This window comes from Chaetomium strumarium (genome assembly GCF_033439665.1).
Source record: "Chaetomium strumarium strain CBS 333.67 chromosome Unknown B0T15scaffold_1, whole genome shotgun sequence".
In the NCBI taxonomy this organism is placed as follows: Eukaryota; Fungi; Ascomycota; class Sordariomycetes; order Sordariales; family Chaetomiaceae; genus Chaetomium; species Chaetomium strumarium.
In genome coordinates, this window is record NW_026944429.1 from 3,857,619 (window position 1) to 3,873,389 (window position 15,771).

General features: G+C 56.0%; 4 protein-coding genes across 4 annotated transcripts; 2 read left to right on the forward strand and 2 right to left on the reverse strand.

Moving 5' to 3' along the window:
- Window positions 1–1,367: 1,367 nt before the first annotated feature.
- On the forward strand, window positions 1,368–5,888 carry B0T15DRAFT_388954 (uncharacterized protein; the record flags this gene model as incomplete). The annotated part of the gene is made up of 6 exons (XM_062864467.1): window positions 1,368–1,425; window positions 1,477–1,615; window positions 1,671–2,527; window positions 2,595–2,824; window positions 2,898–5,013; window positions 5,251–5,888. 6 exons carry the CDS (start codon window positions 1,368–1,370, stop codon window positions 5,886–5,888), a joined length of 4,038 nt encoding a protein of 1,345 aa, XP_062726282.1.
- Window positions 5,889–6,706: 818 nt separating this feature from the next.
- B0T15DRAFT_518680 (uncharacterized protein) lies at window positions 6,707–11,785 on the forward strand. The gene is made up of 5 exons (XM_062868383.1): window positions 6,707–7,189; window positions 7,247–7,385; window positions 7,446–8,299; window positions 8,372–8,597; window positions 8,658–11,785. Exons 1-5 carry the CDS (start codon window positions 7,147–7,149, stop codon window positions 11,656–11,658), a joined length of 4,263 nt encoding a protein of 1,420 aa, XP_062726283.1. The 5' UTR covers window positions 6,707–7,146; the 3' UTR covers window positions 11,659–11,785.
- Window positions 11,786–12,628, reverse strand: B0T15DRAFT_518684 (uncharacterized protein). The gene is made up of 3 exons (XM_062868384.1): window positions 12,225–12,628; window positions 12,064–12,163; window positions 11,786–12,002 (listed from the first exon to the last, which is right to left on the reverse strand). Exons 1-3 carry the CDS (start codon window positions 12,438–12,440, stop codon window positions 11,923–11,925), a joined length of 396 nt encoding a protein of 131 aa, XP_062726284.1. The 5' UTR covers window positions 12,441–12,628; the 3' UTR covers window positions 11,786–11,922.
- B0T15DRAFT_407637 (P-loop containing nucleoside triphosphate hydrolase protein) lies at window positions 12,629–15,518 on the reverse strand. Its single transcript, XM_062865328.1, has one exon. It carries the CDS (start codon window positions 15,158–15,160, stop codon window positions 12,809–12,811), a length of 2,352 nt encoding a protein of 783 aa, XP_062726285.1. The 5' UTR covers window positions 15,161–15,518; the 3' UTR covers window positions 12,629–12,808.
- Window positions 15,519–15,771: the final 253 nt, after the last annotated feature.

Consider the following 15,771-nt stretch of genomic DNA (forward strand, 5'->3'; position numbering starts at 1 on the left):
CAACCACCACAAATTCAACCACTTCTTACCCACTTGTTTCAGGGGTTGCAGATCGCCTGAGCATACACGGTAAGGCACCATGGGATGTGGGGGTGTATTGTACATATACGGTACAATACACTTTAACCATTAGAGTTTATATATGTATGTCCGGTATATACGGTAAATACCTTATACCGCTAGGTAAGAGAGGTAAGTTACCATGGTGGCTAGGCAAGTTGGAATGTGCCCCCTTTCACTTTATTGTAATTGTAGAAGCTTGATAGATTGTGAACCTTCCGTGGCCTAGAAGACGTCTTGGTCTATGTAAAACAACTTATCATCTTTGAAGTGAGTGGTGTCCAATTCACCTTTCCGATACAGCTGATATTTTCAGGGCGGTACGAAATATACTCTGCCATTACCGTACAGTACCACTCGTACACATTTTTGAGTACGGTGCCATTTTCGGGAAGGCACTGTCTACATTTCTGATAAAATACGAACCGTCTGGTAACATCCGTTCTTACACTCACTCCCTCCTTGTTCAGTCCTTCCAGTCACAACAAGTCAATGGCGTATGAGACAGACAGGGCAAAAAGGCCATCCGAGCAGTGGAATACCATAAGGAACGCCACCGCCTTATACCACGATCCGCAGTTCGTTGGCAAAAGATACAGCTCTTTCGACGATGAGCTAGTCCCAGGGCTGGGCATGCACATGCCCGCTTGGACACGGCCGATCGCCTCTAACCGCCCGCCCTTCCGCACACACAGCCACTCACAGTACCTTAGTTAGTTATGTATTCCCCGACGCAGTGAAATGTATTGCAACCTTACGCCAATGAGATGGAGTCGGAGTCTCAGCGTGAGACAGACGGTCAGGGCGAGGGTTAGATGCGGCTTCAGTGGCTGCGTCTCCAACCCCAGCTCCAGAGGGCCCTGGTGTTATGTCGTTCGGGAACGCCGGCAGGGGATCTCGCGCTCTCCCCCGTCTGAGGCCCCGGGGCATGATGCTTCCTTCGCTAGGCCGACTTCAAGTTCGCCTTGCGCGTCCTTCCGCGATGTACGTCGTACAGTACAGCTTATGCATACAGGCGGGGAGTGCATGTATGTATGGATCCCTGCCACGGAGGCTGCATATCGGGTAGCTGCCTTTGCTGGCGCTTGTGGTTCACTTCTCATTGGCGGGTACCCTTGCCAGACCAGCCCATCGAGAGGCTGCACGCCCGAGGCCATTAGTATATTCCGACTCGACCGTCCGACATTTTCTGTCTCCAGCCAGGTTCCGCAGCTTCGGTAGCAGAAGGTGCCGTGGCATAGTGATCGCCAGTGCTGCTAACCACCGTTGGATGTATATCATATGCTGCTCAACGAGGATCGAGAACGATGGTGCACCAAGACGACACCTCCATCTCTGATGAGGCCATAAATCTTCTCTCCCTTGGTGAGTCTCTATTCAGCCCGTGTGACGTGAGAACAAACTGACCCGGTGCAGATGGCGGGGGCGTCAGGGGGGTATCGTCCCTCGTCATCCTCGACGAGATCATGACCAAGATAAGGGACATGTACGGCCTTGCCGAGGTTCCTAAGCCCTGCGAGTTCTTCCACATGATGGCTGGGACCAGCACCGGAGGGTAAGCGGACAGAGGCAACGTTGAGAGACTGCTGAATGGCTAATAACGGGGCTAGGCTCATCGCGATTATGCTGGGGAGGCTGCGGATGTCGACCAAAGAGGCGTTGCAAGCGTACGATGAGTGTGCGGGCAAGATCTTCTCATTTGACAACCGGAAGTCGTGGAGCCTCACGGAGAGGTTTCGCGCCACTGCGCTTCGGCAAGTCGTCGAGCGGCTCGTCAAAGACCGGGGCCTGGGCGAGGACATGTACCCGAGCGTTCCAGAGGAAAAGGGGAAGGTGCTCGTATGTGTCATGCCTTCTGACAGCATTGGAGAACCTCGGCTGGTACGCTCCTTTCCTAAGGATACCGGTGGTGCTGGCATGTGGGACGTGACGAATTTCAAGATCTGGGAAGCTGCGAGGGCCACTACTGCGGCGTCCTCCTACTTCAAGCCCCAGAGACTGGCGAGCCCCACGGAAGAGCTGATGTGCATCGACGCGGCCATTGGCGTGAACAACCCGGTGGAATATCTCCTACAGGAAGCTGTCGACGAGTTCGGGTCCGGCAGACGGCTCGGCTGTGTGGTGAGCATCGGTACCGGCACCCGAGGAGTAAGGCTGGAGGCAGCACTGAGCGGCCTGCGCTATTACATTGGCCTTGTCAAAACCCTAAAGAACACGGCTACGGACGGCGAGGAAACACACCGACGGCTACAGTCCAGACTACACCCCTTTCCCGGCTCGTACTATCGCTTCAACGTTCCCGAGGCGGCGGAGCAGGTCAAATTGCGCCACTACCAAAAGATACCGGTGCTCAAATCTTTGACGGCAAGGTACCTCGCCGGGCGAGAGATCGCGGCGCAAGTATCTCAGATTGCCGAAGCATTGCAAACCGATGCCTTCGGCCACGGTCTTACCCTTGGCCACGTTTGTATGGAGCTGCCCCGGCCGCCGTGCTGCTTTATCCCGGCTACGTGTGCTGACCCTAACTACCTTAGTTGGCCTCGACAGGGAACAGGTGGTTCTCTCGAAAGGGAGGACCCGATCTATGGGTGCCGCGAGCCGCTTCTTCACCGGGAGGCAAGACGTGCTTGAGAGACTCGATGCCTACTTCTGTGCGCGCAGCACGGGAGGCAGGCCCCGACGGGAGTTTCTACTGCACGGTATGGCTGGCGTTGGCAAGAGCGAGATTGCGTTCAAGTTCTTAGAGATGTTCGAAGACAGGCTCGTGCACTCCTCCATAACACCATAACATCATCATGGCACTGGGCAGCGGTAGCTAACGGTGTCCCAGATTCAAGTACTTCTTCTACATTGACGGATCAAAGCCGGTCACAATCTCCCAAAGCTACGCCGAGATTGCGAAACGGCATGGCTTGGCAGCAGCCAAGACTGTCGAAGCGATGAAGAGCGTTGCGATGCAGTGGATGGAGGATTTGACGGACGAGTGGCTTATGATCTTCGACGACTGCAACGTACACGACCGGCGAAGCCAACTTCCGGCCCGAGGAAAGGGAAACGTCATTTATACGTCTCAATCGACAGCACTCAGGCGCGACCTTCCCCAGGACTGTGTTTTTGAAGTCACCCCGCTCGGCGAAGCTGATGCGGTGGCCCTCCTTTTGAAAGCTTCCGGCTGCGGAGGCACATCCCCTGATCCCGGCGACGTGGACGCAGCCCAAGCCATCGTCCGGGAGCTGGGTTTTCTGCCCCTGGCCATCGACAAAGCAGCAGCCTCGATTCGGGATTCGGAATGGACACTGCGTACATATCTTGAGGAATTCCGCGCTCGGAAGGTTGGCATTCTCTCGGACCCCCACTTCGGAGACAGACGTGTTGAAAACCCGACAGTGTACGCCACCCTAGAGCTCGCCGCCGACACCATCAAGGCTCGCAGGCGCCGCGAGGGGAGATTCGGCACAACCGGCGCCGGGCGTGCCGCTACTCTGGCTCTGAAAATGCTGGGCGTGTTATCTTTCTATCACCATGAAGCGATCCCGGCTAGGGAGATCTGGAAACGCGCGGCTGAGAATCGGAAGGGCGCGGGCGCCGACGTTCTGTATCCTCTGTGGAAGCTTATCCGCATGGGTACCCCAGATCCGGATTTTGATATTCTGCTGGCTACTGAGGATAACGGGGAATGGAATTCCGCTCCCTTCGACTTCGGATTGAAGCTTCTGTCGACCTTCTCCCTCATTAAGCAGAAGCGGAGCGGAAGACACGTATCGATGCATGTCTTGGTTCATCGCTGGGCGCGGCACAGGATGAAGAGAGAGGAATACTTGCGATATAGCCTCGTAGCCAGAGTCATGGCCACCGAAGCCCTCGGATTGCCGTCTGACGCATATGTCGATATCTACCGCAGTCGCGTTCTGGCACCGCATATCGAAGCGTGTTGCGCACACCAGTCCATCCCCCTGATTGACCGCTACGAAGGCCGGCTGATGTTTCAGCTTGGTTGGCACTATCACGAGGAGAAGAAATTCACCGAGGCCGAGGAGGCGTTCCTGAAGAGTCTGCAGCTCTACAGGACAGAATTCGGCCATTATGCCTGTAACACCATCGAGACACTGCGACGCCTAGGTTTGCTCTACCACGAGATGGGACACCTTGACGAGGCGGAGCTTGCCTTGTTGGAGGTCATTGAGAGGCTCCGCGGGAAGATGGATGACATGGATGCTGCCAAGTCCGAGAAGCAGGCTGAAGAAGAGTCGAAGCGCCGGAAGGGCGGGCTTAAACTCGTTACAGACATTGCATCCAAGCGTCCATCAGTGAGTTCCTTCGCTCGCTTCCGTGGAAGAAACCGGAAGGATCCGGTCGGGAACGGAGGCGCGGCCAAGCCTTGTGAAAGTCGCGAGCCGGCCGAGGGAACAGAGCCTCCATATGACCGGGATGAATACCTCAAATGGAACACTGAGTACAACCTCGCCCACGCCGATCTTGGTAGGGTATACATGGACCAAGACAGGTATGGGGCGGGCCTACGAATGCTTCAGGACGCTCTCAAGTTCCTCCAACGAGACGGCTATCTATCACCAAACGACGTGGAACTCGTGCGGCTCGAGCACGAGGTGAAATCCTTGACCGAACCTGGAAACTTCGAATACTGGCACAAACCCAGCGGGCCCCTTCCTGGCCTCCAAGCATCCCCAGGGGAGCCTATTCCGGAGGCGTTTTGGCAGAACGAGATCGTAATGCGCTGTTGTATTGCTCAAGCTAACTGTCTTCTGAAGAACGGCATGTGGCGCAATGCGCTTCTACTCTATCGCGAGTGCCTCGAATGGTTCGAAGACTATTACGGTGACTGCGACCGACATTGCCTGGAGATACGACGCCGCATGGTCGATTGCATGGTCGAGGGAGACGATTGCGACTCCGCTATCTCGGCCGCCAGGGATTGCGTGCGCCGGGCACGGCGTCTTTATGGAGAGCGGCACAAGGAGACAGCCCTAGCGTTGCATAAGCTACACGAAGCGGTCTTTTGGAAGACGATGGAGCACAGCGAAGAGAGCGAGGACATCTTGATGGAGGCTCTCGCCACCGCAGAGGCGGCCCTCGGGTTCACTCATTCGATAACCGCACAAATTCGACGAGAACTGAAACGAGCAAGGCTGGACTTGAAGAAGCCAATGGGGACCTCGCTGGTAGGGACAGTCAGCGCGGCCGGGGAATGGAATCGCGAAGTGGAAATGGCCTGGGTCAAGCTCAGGGCCCGGATAGAGCGTACGAAGGCGAAGTTCGGACCTAATCACTTGTGTGTCAGACGCTGGGCGCGCTTCATTAGGGACTCCCCTCCCAAGACTCCGGAGGAGTACCGCAAGAGAGTACGTGCATGTTTTGGACCCCACAGTTCACTTGTATGCGAGGAGCGGGCCCCCCATGATCTGGACATGAAATGCGGCGGGGAAGTCGGCACTTCAGGTGCCCGTGACGGCCGGTCTCTTGTCCACGTTCTTTGTAGCTGCGGTGAAGCAGCCCATGCTGAAGGATCGCAGCAGGCTGAGAAGGTGGTGAGCGAGAGCCTTTCGTGTGGCAGCAGTCAAGACCTCGATGCTGGGAAAGTGGGGGCTAGTGTGGTGGAACCGCTGGGGCCCGAAGAGCCAGACATGACGGCTGCTGCCGCGTGGCTTGGGTTGGCGGATGTGCCCGAGCCCATCAGGAAGTGGTACGAGCTCAAGAATAAGCCAGTGTATCGGTGTGGCATGTACTACCCATTTATACCAGAACCAGAGGTGGAGGCTGTCGCGTGCCTCCCCGTTCCAGAAATCATAATCTGGGAGGCAAAGCCGTGATACGGTTCTGTATGTAGAAGAACCTGGCAGCGGGGTGGAGGACGGGTGGAAAGAACGGCTACGGAAGTCACAACCGCGGTTGTTGGGGCAAAGGGGAGCCACGTTGGCACCGCACCATAGTACGGGTGAAACCCAACGATCTCTGTTAAGCCTCCAAACCAAGTGACCGGATTTAAACCGCAGCTGAAGGGCCAGCGCTGCCAACTGATCTGTCCGATGAGTCCGGATTTGGTTGTTGGTAGGTTTTCGGCCGACTGGAGGTGATATATGAGAGGTGGTAAGTGTTGTGCCGTACATACCAGGTATGTATGTACTGTAGGAATTTCCATACGTAACGTACCAGGCTATCATTACACCACAGCACTTTTCAGAATGTTACGTCTCGGACTTGTACAATACATGTGCTGTACCGTATACCTGCATAAATACATACCTATATCCAAACACACACACACACGTCTATTTCAACGTCAAGTTCATCGTAGGTTCCTATTAGTCATCACGAACTGAGACCCTCCGTGTGAGGAGGTCAATATACAATATGTGTCACGTTATGTACGGTACAATACTACACGGTACGTAAGGTACTGCCTCCCGCTCGATCGCAGCCCAAACCCCTGTCTGTGATCCTTGGAGCCTCACAGCACTCCGTGTATAGCGCAGCTGCCGCCCTCCCGCATACAATACATCATGTACTAATGTACAATACATGCACAGAACCACCCACCGTCTCCATTTCCTCGCCTTACACCCGGGGTGAATTGAGGAGCGGTAGGGTTGCAACTTGCAGCACTGGCTCACTCGGTCTCAGCCTGTCGGGCCACAGTCGCTCCAGTATCCAGATGCGGTATTGCGGTGATATTGTGACCTGTCAGGTGTCCTTGGACCCTCTCCTGCAGTCTCAGACGCTTGACCCTGGTTGGCGGGTGCGGTCGAAGCCGCCAGGATGCGGAAGAAGCGGTTGGCGCCGTCCAGGCACTGCCACGAGAGCAATGCAGGCCACCAGCAGCCGGCGGCTAACGGGAAGCCTTGTCGTTCCATCGTCGCAGAGCTGGGTCGGTAAACCGCAGCACGTATGTACACTACATATCGGCTTAGGTGCTGTACTTAAGAGAGACCTTACCCCTGATCAGCGACGCTAGTCTGGAGACGGCCTTCTCTCTCAGCGTCGAACCACATAGATGCTGGCTGTTTGTTTAGGCGTTCACCAATCAAGCACAATTTTTTTGGCATATCTTGGTATTGCCGAGCCACATCGATGTCAGCGAGTCACGATGAGGCAATTAACCTGCTATCGCTCGGTAAGTTGCTGAGCGCCCTGGTCGTGTTGTGATGAACACGGGTCTCACGAGATGCAGATGGCGGGGGCGTGCGAGGAGTGGCCTCGCTCCTCATCTTGCACGAGATCATGGTCAAGATCAAGGAAAGTCGCGGTCTTGACCAGGTGCCCAAGCCTTGCGATTACTTCCACATGATCGGAGGCACGAGCACGGGAGGGTGAGTCGAGGGAGCAACCGGGCCCCCTGTGCTGCAGCTGGTTCCCTGACTTCTGTGCAGCCTTATCGCCATCATGCTCGGAAGGCTCCGCATGTCGGCAGAGGAAGCCCTGCTGGAATACGATCAGTGTGCGAGCAAAATCTTCGCCTTCGGCAACAGGAAGTGGACCACGGCCACCGAGAAATACCGGGCCACTGCGCTCAAGGAAGCCGTGGAGGACCTCGTGCGACGGCGCAACATGGGGGAATACCTGAGGCACTACCCGCCAGCCGCCGATGCCAAGGGCCAGTGTTTCGTCTGTGCCATGCCCGCGAACAAAGTTGGGCAGCCTCGCCGGTTCCGCTCCTTTGCCGGCGACGACGGCATGGAGGTCAAGATCTGGGAGGCCGCCCGCGCCACCACCGCTGCTTCCTTCTATTTCAAGCCCATGCCCATAAGGATCGGCAGCTTCTCTACCGAGGATTACATCGATGCCGCCATCGGCTGCAACAATCCTGTCGAGTACCTGCTCCAAGAAGCAGCGGAGCAGTTCGGAACCGGCCGGCGGCTGGGCTGTCTGATCAGCATCGGCACGGGCACGCGCCTCGTCAGCATCGCGAGGGCATCGAGCATTATGCGCTCGTGGAGATTCGTCAAAGAGCTGGTTGGGACTCTCAAGAACACCGCCACCGACGGCGAGGAGGCGCACCGCCGCGTCCAAGCCAAGTTTGGTGCACATCGCAATGCCTATTTCCGCTTCAACGTCCCCGATGCTGCCGACCAGGTTGGACTGGACGAGTACCTCAAGCTGGGCCGCTTGAAGGCTTTGACCGCCGAATATCTGGCCCAGCCCTTCGTCATGGACCGGGTCTCGGATGCGGCAGATGTGCTGGCCCGCAATGCAGCCGACCATGGATTGACGCTGGGTCACTCCCGTGAGGACGCACCGACCCCCCTTAACTGAACATATGATGAGATGATCCCATGCTAACGCATGCTGAGTTCAGATGGCATTGACAGGGACCTGTTGATCTCGTCAACGCAGGACGTCCAGCCGTTGGGGGACGTTAGCTGTTTCTTCATGGCCAGGGACGACATCCTCGATAAGCTGGACGCCCATTTCTCGCCGCGCGACACGAAGGGGAAACCTCGACGAGAGTTCCTCTTGTATGGTCTTGGCGGAGTAGGCAAGACCCAGATTGCTCTCAAGGCTGCCGACAATCTGGAGGACAGGCAAGTGGCAACCCCATGCCTGAAGCGGCGCGGGATACCTAAACCCTAACAACTGAACAGGTTCAAGTACATCTTCCACGTCGATGGAAGCACCGTCTCGACCGTGAACCGAAGCTACGCCAACATCTGCCAGCAGTATTGCGACGAATATCGGCATAAAGAATCCACGGGACGGGCCCCCGTCGAGGAAATGAGGGATGCCGCGCTGAGCTGGATGGGAGAGCTGTCCGACGAGTGGCTTGTGATATACGACAACCTCCCCGACCAGGAGCGTCTGCGGCCGGTCCTCCCCCGCCGAAACGCGGGCAATGTCATCTACACCTCCCGGTCCCAGGGCTTTCTGGCCGACCTTCCAGCCGAGTGTGTGTACGAAGTCCAACCGCTGTCAGAGGCGGCGGCTGTGGACCTGCTGCTGAAGATTGCCAACCGCGAGCACCTCAGAGGGGACGAGAAGGAAATGGAGGCGGTTCGAGAAACCGTGACCGAGGCTGGCTGTCTACCTCTTGCCATCGAAACCATGGGAGCTATTTTGAGGAAAGGAGATTGCACCGCGCACACGTTCCTCCATAGATTCCGCGACCGGCGCAACCGGTCCGCGTTACTCGGTAGACCAAACCCGGATGGCTCTTCGCCGGCTCGTCCGACCCTCTACGCTGTTTTCGACCTTTCGTACGATGCAATCTTGAGCTTGGTGCGGCGGGAGGGAAGATGTCTGTTGGGGCTATCCGCGTTATGTGCCCTCAGGGTGTTGAACTTGCTCTGCTTCTACCACAATGAGGATATCCCAATCAAGATGTTCGAGCATGCGGCGGAAGAGCGGCTCAGGTTCGGCAGCGCAAGAGAATGCCCTCTCTCCGACCTTGCAGATGACCCCTCCATGGATGCCTCGCGCCTGCTGACTTGCATTTATCCTGAGAAGACTTGGGATCGTATGTTTGTCGAGTGCGGCCTGCAGCTTCTCCAGCAATTCTCCCTTGTCAGGCGGTCGCCGCGGGGTCTCGTCTCAATGCACGTGCTGATTCAAGCCTGGGCCCAAGATAGGATGGACGAGCGGACTCGATGCCGGCAGGCCCTGGCTGCGAGGATCGTGCTCATTGAATCAATAAAGTTCAGTTCTAAATGGCTGGATGACGTCTGGCTGCGGCACCTGGGTCCGCATCTCCATGCCTGCATGGCTCATGAGGTCGCTGAGCGATCTCATGACTATGAATATGACGGTCTACTAAGCTTTAAGCTGGGGTGGTTCTATCACCGGCAACGATACTTCCCGCAGGCCGTGGACCACCTGCGCAGGGCCGCAGCCATGTTCAAGATAGAACATGGCAGCCATAGCAAACCGGCGACTTTGGCCCTCAGGATCCTGGGCAATGTCTATCACGACATGGGCTGTGTAGGCGACGCCGAGTCTATGTATATGGAAATTCTGGACAGGTTGCGTTTTCGCTTGAAGGAGATGGTAGAGGAATCTCAGAAGGAGATGGAAGAGCAATTTCGAAAGCGTACTTTGGTGAGTGAAGATGGGCAGAGGAATAGGCAAGCCAGGCGCCAGAAGATCGTCCACGTATTGCTTCAGGGGGTTTCGACGGATCAGGTGGCCAGGCAGGTCATGGCAACGGTTGAGGAGACTGACCCTAAAGGGGACACAAACCAGCCTCCAGCCATCGTGGGAATGCATAATTCTGTGACGAGGCGGGAGGACGGGCCCCAGATTGAGGGAGAGACCGTTGAACAGGTGCGCGAACATGTCGATGCTGCCACCAAACAAGGGCCCAGCCTGCCGGACACGACATACTGGATTCTCGAGAATGGTGACGTCTTGAGGGACCTAGCACGCCTGTACTTCGATTCGGGGAGGTACGACATGGGCAGGGTGTACCTTGAAGATGCCATAAGAGCGGCGAAAGATGTCGTCGAAGCGGATGACATCGACATGCTGGCTTGGGAAGCCGAACTCGCTTTGCATTCCCGGAATGCAGATAGGCAGTACTGGCTTCAGCGGTTACAAGCGCTACAAGCGCCAGCAGCCCTACCTCCAGATCAAGATCCTCCGGACGCAGAAGAACGCCACGATTACCGTGCCGTCCTGCACGAAGGCATAGCTGAAGCGTGTATTGCATACGGCGACGTGGAAGAAGCTTACCTTTGGTACGAAATGAATCTGGATATGACCCGAGCCCTCTACGGACCAAGTGACCGCAAGACACTTCGTCAGATGCGACACCTGGCACGGTGTGCTGTCAGGCTCGGTCGGTTCGAGGAGGCCGAGGACATCGCAAGGAGGGCGGTGAATGTGGCCAAGACTGTTTATGGACGATGGCACTTCGAGACTGCCGCATCCCTGGACGCCCTCCTGTCTGTCCTGTTTTGCCTGACGCCCTTTCGATGGCCCGGGTCGGAAATTTGGAACATCTCGCAAGAGGCTTGTAAGTCCCTTCGTTTTACCTTTGGCGAAGGACATCCCAGGGCCAAAGAGTTGGAGAGATGGGTGGAACGATGGCGCCGCCGTAGAGCGGCTGCTGCTCGTGATTCAGCCTTCGCCGAACTTGATCCAACCTTGGCCGAACTTGCATACAACAAGCTAGGCGAGCAAATTGTCGACCAGGCCTTCGCAAACGGCGTCCCAAAGTCGATAGAGGAGTTCAAGGAAAGGGCTACCGCTGCATACCGTGAGATCGAGAGGCAGAGATGCCAGGCTGAGGCCAAGTTGAGCCCCGAGGAGAGGTTCAAACACCGGCGGCAACTCTTCGCGGAAGCGGAAATGAGGGTTCGTGCGCGCAGGGCCTACGAAGCAGAGCATGAAGCTGCCGGAACCAGAGCGGCAGAACTGCCTCAGCCTAGTAGCAGAAGACGGAAATGGAAGGAGAGGATAATCAAGCTGTCCCCGATCCTCGAAGCTGCGCCAGAATGCGACAACAAGATCGAGGGGTCGTGGAAGGGCGAGCAGCGGCAAGATGTCAAAGGTAAAGGGAAGGCACTACCGTTGCCTGCTTTCGAGAACGACGAGGCCGTTCCAAAAATCGAGGCAGGTCGCACGGAGCCTGGGTCAGTACTACCTAGGTAGTAAATGTGTCACAGGAAGGACCCGGTCTAGGAGATTCTACAGGTAGCTCAACAGTCCTGGCGGCTGCTTGAATCGAAATGAAGTTGGGGAAGGAAAGCACGATGGTGTCATCACGTCACGGGGTCAATGCCAACGACCTGGTTAAGTTCGTCTCCGAACCAACTAGTGGCGAAATACAGCTGGATCGTGCCTTAAGCACCATTACATGTGGCCTCCATGTCTCAATTCACTGAGCATGATGCATCTTCTCATCCAGCCGTCTGGTCATGACCCTGAGTTCTGGCCTTCCGTTCCGCTTTTTTGTATTGCCTTCATCAGCTCGTACAGCTGTGCAAGTTGCTCATCTGTTCCCACGCAGGTCAGAAACAGTCACCGCCCAAACTCAGCTAAAGAAGGGGGCCGTACCACTCATCTTCTCAACCTTTCCCGGGTCAAGCTTCTCACCTGCCCACGAATCTCCTTCGATCTTTTGGGCATAGAGCTGCCATTCCGTGAGGAACCCGATCTACACATAGGTCAGAGCTAGAACCGCGAAGGGGCCACCGAAGCCACAGGGTTCTACCCACCAAGTGAACTGGGTTTTCGACTGTTCGATGGGCCCTGAACTCTGCCTTAACGTATTCGTCGCCAAGAAGTCGCATTTCCGACGGGAGGTGTTTCCTATGGGCCCGGAGGATGCGGCGGTACAGGTAAATCGGCGGAAGGAGAGCCATCGGGCCCGGCGACATGACCTTCACGGAGGCCATGGCCGACGCCAGGAGCAAACGAGGGGAGGGTCTCATTGTCACGAGAGCAGCCTCTCTGGTTTTGGACTCTACCGTGGGGATCTCTCCAGTCCCTTAAGAAGTCGTTAAGTGTAAGTGACCAACGTTTGCTTGCTTTCACATGCGATAAGATTGTGTGACTGCTACAGATACGTAGTGTTATTCAAGCGAATTGTATCCATGGATGTAGTGGTATCTAAAACATAGCAGTGTTCAGAGTCCCAGTTCCATTACGGCGTGTTGCCGATTTGCTCGATGCGCAGCGCTGATGGTCCCACACGGTGTGAGTACTTCAGTCATACACTATTGAGTATCAAGAAACCCAACCAAGTGAGGGAGCGTAGAACTCCCGCCCCGCCCCCCCGGAATCTAAGATTAAAGGGACCTTATTCATTCAAAACCTCTGCTATCCACACCGCCTGGATTGCGCTGACCTTCTTCGCATAGTTCTTTTGGGTGTACACGTACTCCAGATACATGATGGCCTCCACTTTCCGACCGTGCAAGACGCTCGAGGGATGGATCTGCACAGTGTGCTTGCCGGCAGAGGTGACGTAACTGCTATCCGGCGCCAGGAGCGCTGTTTTCAAAGCAAAGCCCCTCAGGAAGCACTTCAGAATAAGCTCCGCCTTCTCCGGGGACGTTGGCGTGAACGGCTGCGGATCTGGCGGCGGCAGCTCCATCAAGCCCTCCCGCGCACAGAGCTGCCGGAGCTGCTTCCGGATGTTCATAGCCTGCTTCATATTCCTGAAATTGATCTTGCGGTCCCGGCACCACCGTGTCCTGTCGGCGTTCTCGGCCGTGTAGAGCTGCATCGTTGTGAGGTAGGTGAGGATATCGCCCTCACGGCGGAAGAGTTCTTTCCTGTGCTCCTCCACCGCCTCCTTCTCCTCCTCGGACCGTAGGTGAAGGAAGATATCCTCGCCGGAGGTGATGCATGATATGATGTCAATGGTCTCTAGCAGGCAATCGTACTGCTGCTCAGCGGCTGCCAAGAGGACCCGGGCGTAGGGTGGCGTGACCGGGAACAACATCATCTTACGTCCCGTCTCCGTGATCGAAGCGTCATCGTCGAGAGCACCGAGAATGTGGAGGTGTACAAGAGCTTTCTCGACAGACTCGAGCCCCGGCGGATCCATCAACGGGAACGACAAGACGTCATCAATCCCTCTTGCTTTCATTGTCAAGATCGCACTGAGGATGTCGGTACGTAGGATTTCCGGAAGGCTTGTCGTCTGCAGCGTCTCATACGTCTCCTTGGTGTAAAGCCTGAAGCACTTCCCAGGCCCTTCACGCCCGGCTCGACCAGCCCTCTGGATAGCAGACGATTTTGCGATCGGCTTGGCGAGCAGCGACTCCATGCCGAGCCGCGGTCGAAACTCCTTCACTTTTGCCTTGCCACAGTCGATAACATAGCGCACACCAGGCACCGTAACCGATGTTTCGGCAATGTTAGTGGCTAGAACAACCTTCCTTGTGAAGCCGCCCTTGACTGGCTGGAAGGCTTCCTGCTGCGCCTCTATCGAGAGCTGTCCGAACAGAGGGAAGACTTTGATTTTGGGAAGGTTGGGGGCAAGCGTTGAGGCGTGCTCTTCGATAAGTCTCTGCACGGCCTCGATCTCCTCTTGACCAGTTAGGAAAGCTAGGATGTCCTTTCTGCCGTGCTTGTCCGAGAGTGCTTCTTTGCTGTGTATCTTGAAGACGAGCTTGACGAGTGCTTGATCGATTTCCGGCACGGGCTCCGGCGTGTGGACGATGTCGACGGGAAACTGTCGCCCCTCGATCTTCAGACACTCGACGCCGGTCTTCGACGCGGCTTCTGAGCTAGGACCGCTGGTAGAGTCTCCAGACTTCGTATCAGAGAAGAACTTTGTAATGCTTTCCACGTTGGCCGTAGCGCTCATGATGACAACCTTGAGTGGGATCCCGCCACGGCCAGCCTTGTCACCCGAGATGATCTGCTTGAGAAAGCCGGAGAGAAGGTCAACATCGACGCTCCGCTCGTGGATCTCGTCGATGATCACGGCGCTGTACTGCCTGAGGTAAGGGTCGCGAAGCATTTCTTGAAGGAGCATGCCTTCGGTCAGAAACTTGATCCGGGTGCCAGGCGGAACTCGGTGATCGAAGCGGACCGAGTAGCCCACAAGGCCCTTCCAGGCCGGACGGCTGCCGCCCCGGCCATCTTTCTGCCCAGTGAGCGGCGTACCTACTTCTCGAGAGACGCGATGTGCAAGCGTCGTTGCAGCAACTCTCCGCGGCTGTGTAATAGCGATCATGCCTCCCACGCCAACTTCCTGGCTGCTTTCGCCCGCTTTGATCTTCACCCGCCTCCTCTGGCACCACTTTTCTTGATATAAGAACTGGGGCACCTGCGTACTCTTGCCCGAGCCTGTCTCACCAACCAGGACCAGCACATCCTTGGTCCGCAAAATCCTGCGGATGTCGTCTTGGCGAGTCCATAGAGGGAGAGCTTGCCTGGTCGCAAAATACTGCGGATCACCCGCTAAGTGTTTGGATAACGAAGAGTTTGTGCGATGCTCTACTTTCCCAGCGTCAGAGGGCAGTGATGTCGATGGCTGCCCCTTGGTCTGCGCATCCTTGGCGACAGGATCTTGCTCCGGTGCTGGTTCAGCTGCCTGCTCGCGGGGTTTTTTCGTCAAGTACCCTTCCAAAGAGATGGTCTTATCCCCGATCTTTATCACGTTGCCATCCGACGGCGTTTTCCTCTTTTTAGACATCTCGGCAAGCAGGGGCCAATATTGGTGTTGATGATATCTGCCGTAGAGTATCTTGAGTTATGAGGACCAAGTGAGCCTCCACTGGCGCACGTGAAAAAGGAACGTCAGAAACGCAGGATAACTGAACGGGGTGTTAATAGAAGATGGAGCCCAAGAATTGATTAACTTGATGACTGTGATGGTAGGCTAACTTTTGTGTAATAACGAAATGCGTTTCCCAGTGCCCAGAGAATTTGAGACCCAGTTAAATATCAGTTTCACACCCCAGTTGCACTTGCCACACCAGTGACACACCACAGCCAAGGTCTGATGAATCATGATGGCACATACCTCGTATGTGTGACATACTTGGGGGGTCCGAGCGCTTTTTCATCTGATGGCCCCTCCAAAGAGGGGGTGGCAAATATTTTCGGGGAAGCCAGAAAATCGAAGACGCACAAACGTGGCCATCGGGATGGAAGTGCTCGGACCCCCAAGTAGTGCCTGGTAACGTACAGTGAGGGTTCAAAAGTCTGTCACACCCCACATCAAAATCCCCCGCCACCCGTTTTCTAGGTCACTACAACCATTAACATATCTCTACATAACGCAACACCACCAACATTTCTAGC

Bases quoted from the DNA above. Each gene is read 5' to 3' on its own strand.
- B0T15DRAFT_518680 (XM_062868383.1), top strand. From the start codon at position 7,147: ATGTCAGCGAGTCACGATGAGGCAATTAACCTGCTATCGCTCG. The intron at 7,386-7,445 runs GTGAGTCGAGGG...ACTTCTGTGCAG, and splicing joins GGAGGCACGAGCACGGGAGG to CCTTATCGCCATCATGCTCG. The intron at 8,300-8,371 runs GTGAGGACGCAC...TGCTGAGTTCAG, and splicing joins ATTGACGCTGGGTCACTCCC to ATGGCATTGACAGGGACCTG.
- B0T15DRAFT_518684 (XM_062868384.1), bottom strand. From the start codon at position 12,440: ATGAGACCCTCCCCTCGTTTGCTCCTGGCGTCGGCCATGGCCTCCGTG. The intron at 12,164-12,224 runs GTGGGTAGAACC...ACCTATGTGTAG, and splicing joins TCGAAAACCCAGTTCACTTG to ATCGGGTTCCTCACGGAATG. The intron at 12,003-12,063 runs GTACGGCCCCCT...GCGTGGGAACAG, and splicing joins AAAGGTTGAGAAGATGAGTG to ATGAGCAACTTGCACAGCTG.
- B0T15DRAFT_407637 (XM_062865328.1), bottom strand. From the start codon at position 15,160: ATGTCTAAAAAGAGGAAAACGCCGTCGGATGGCAACGTGATAAAGATC.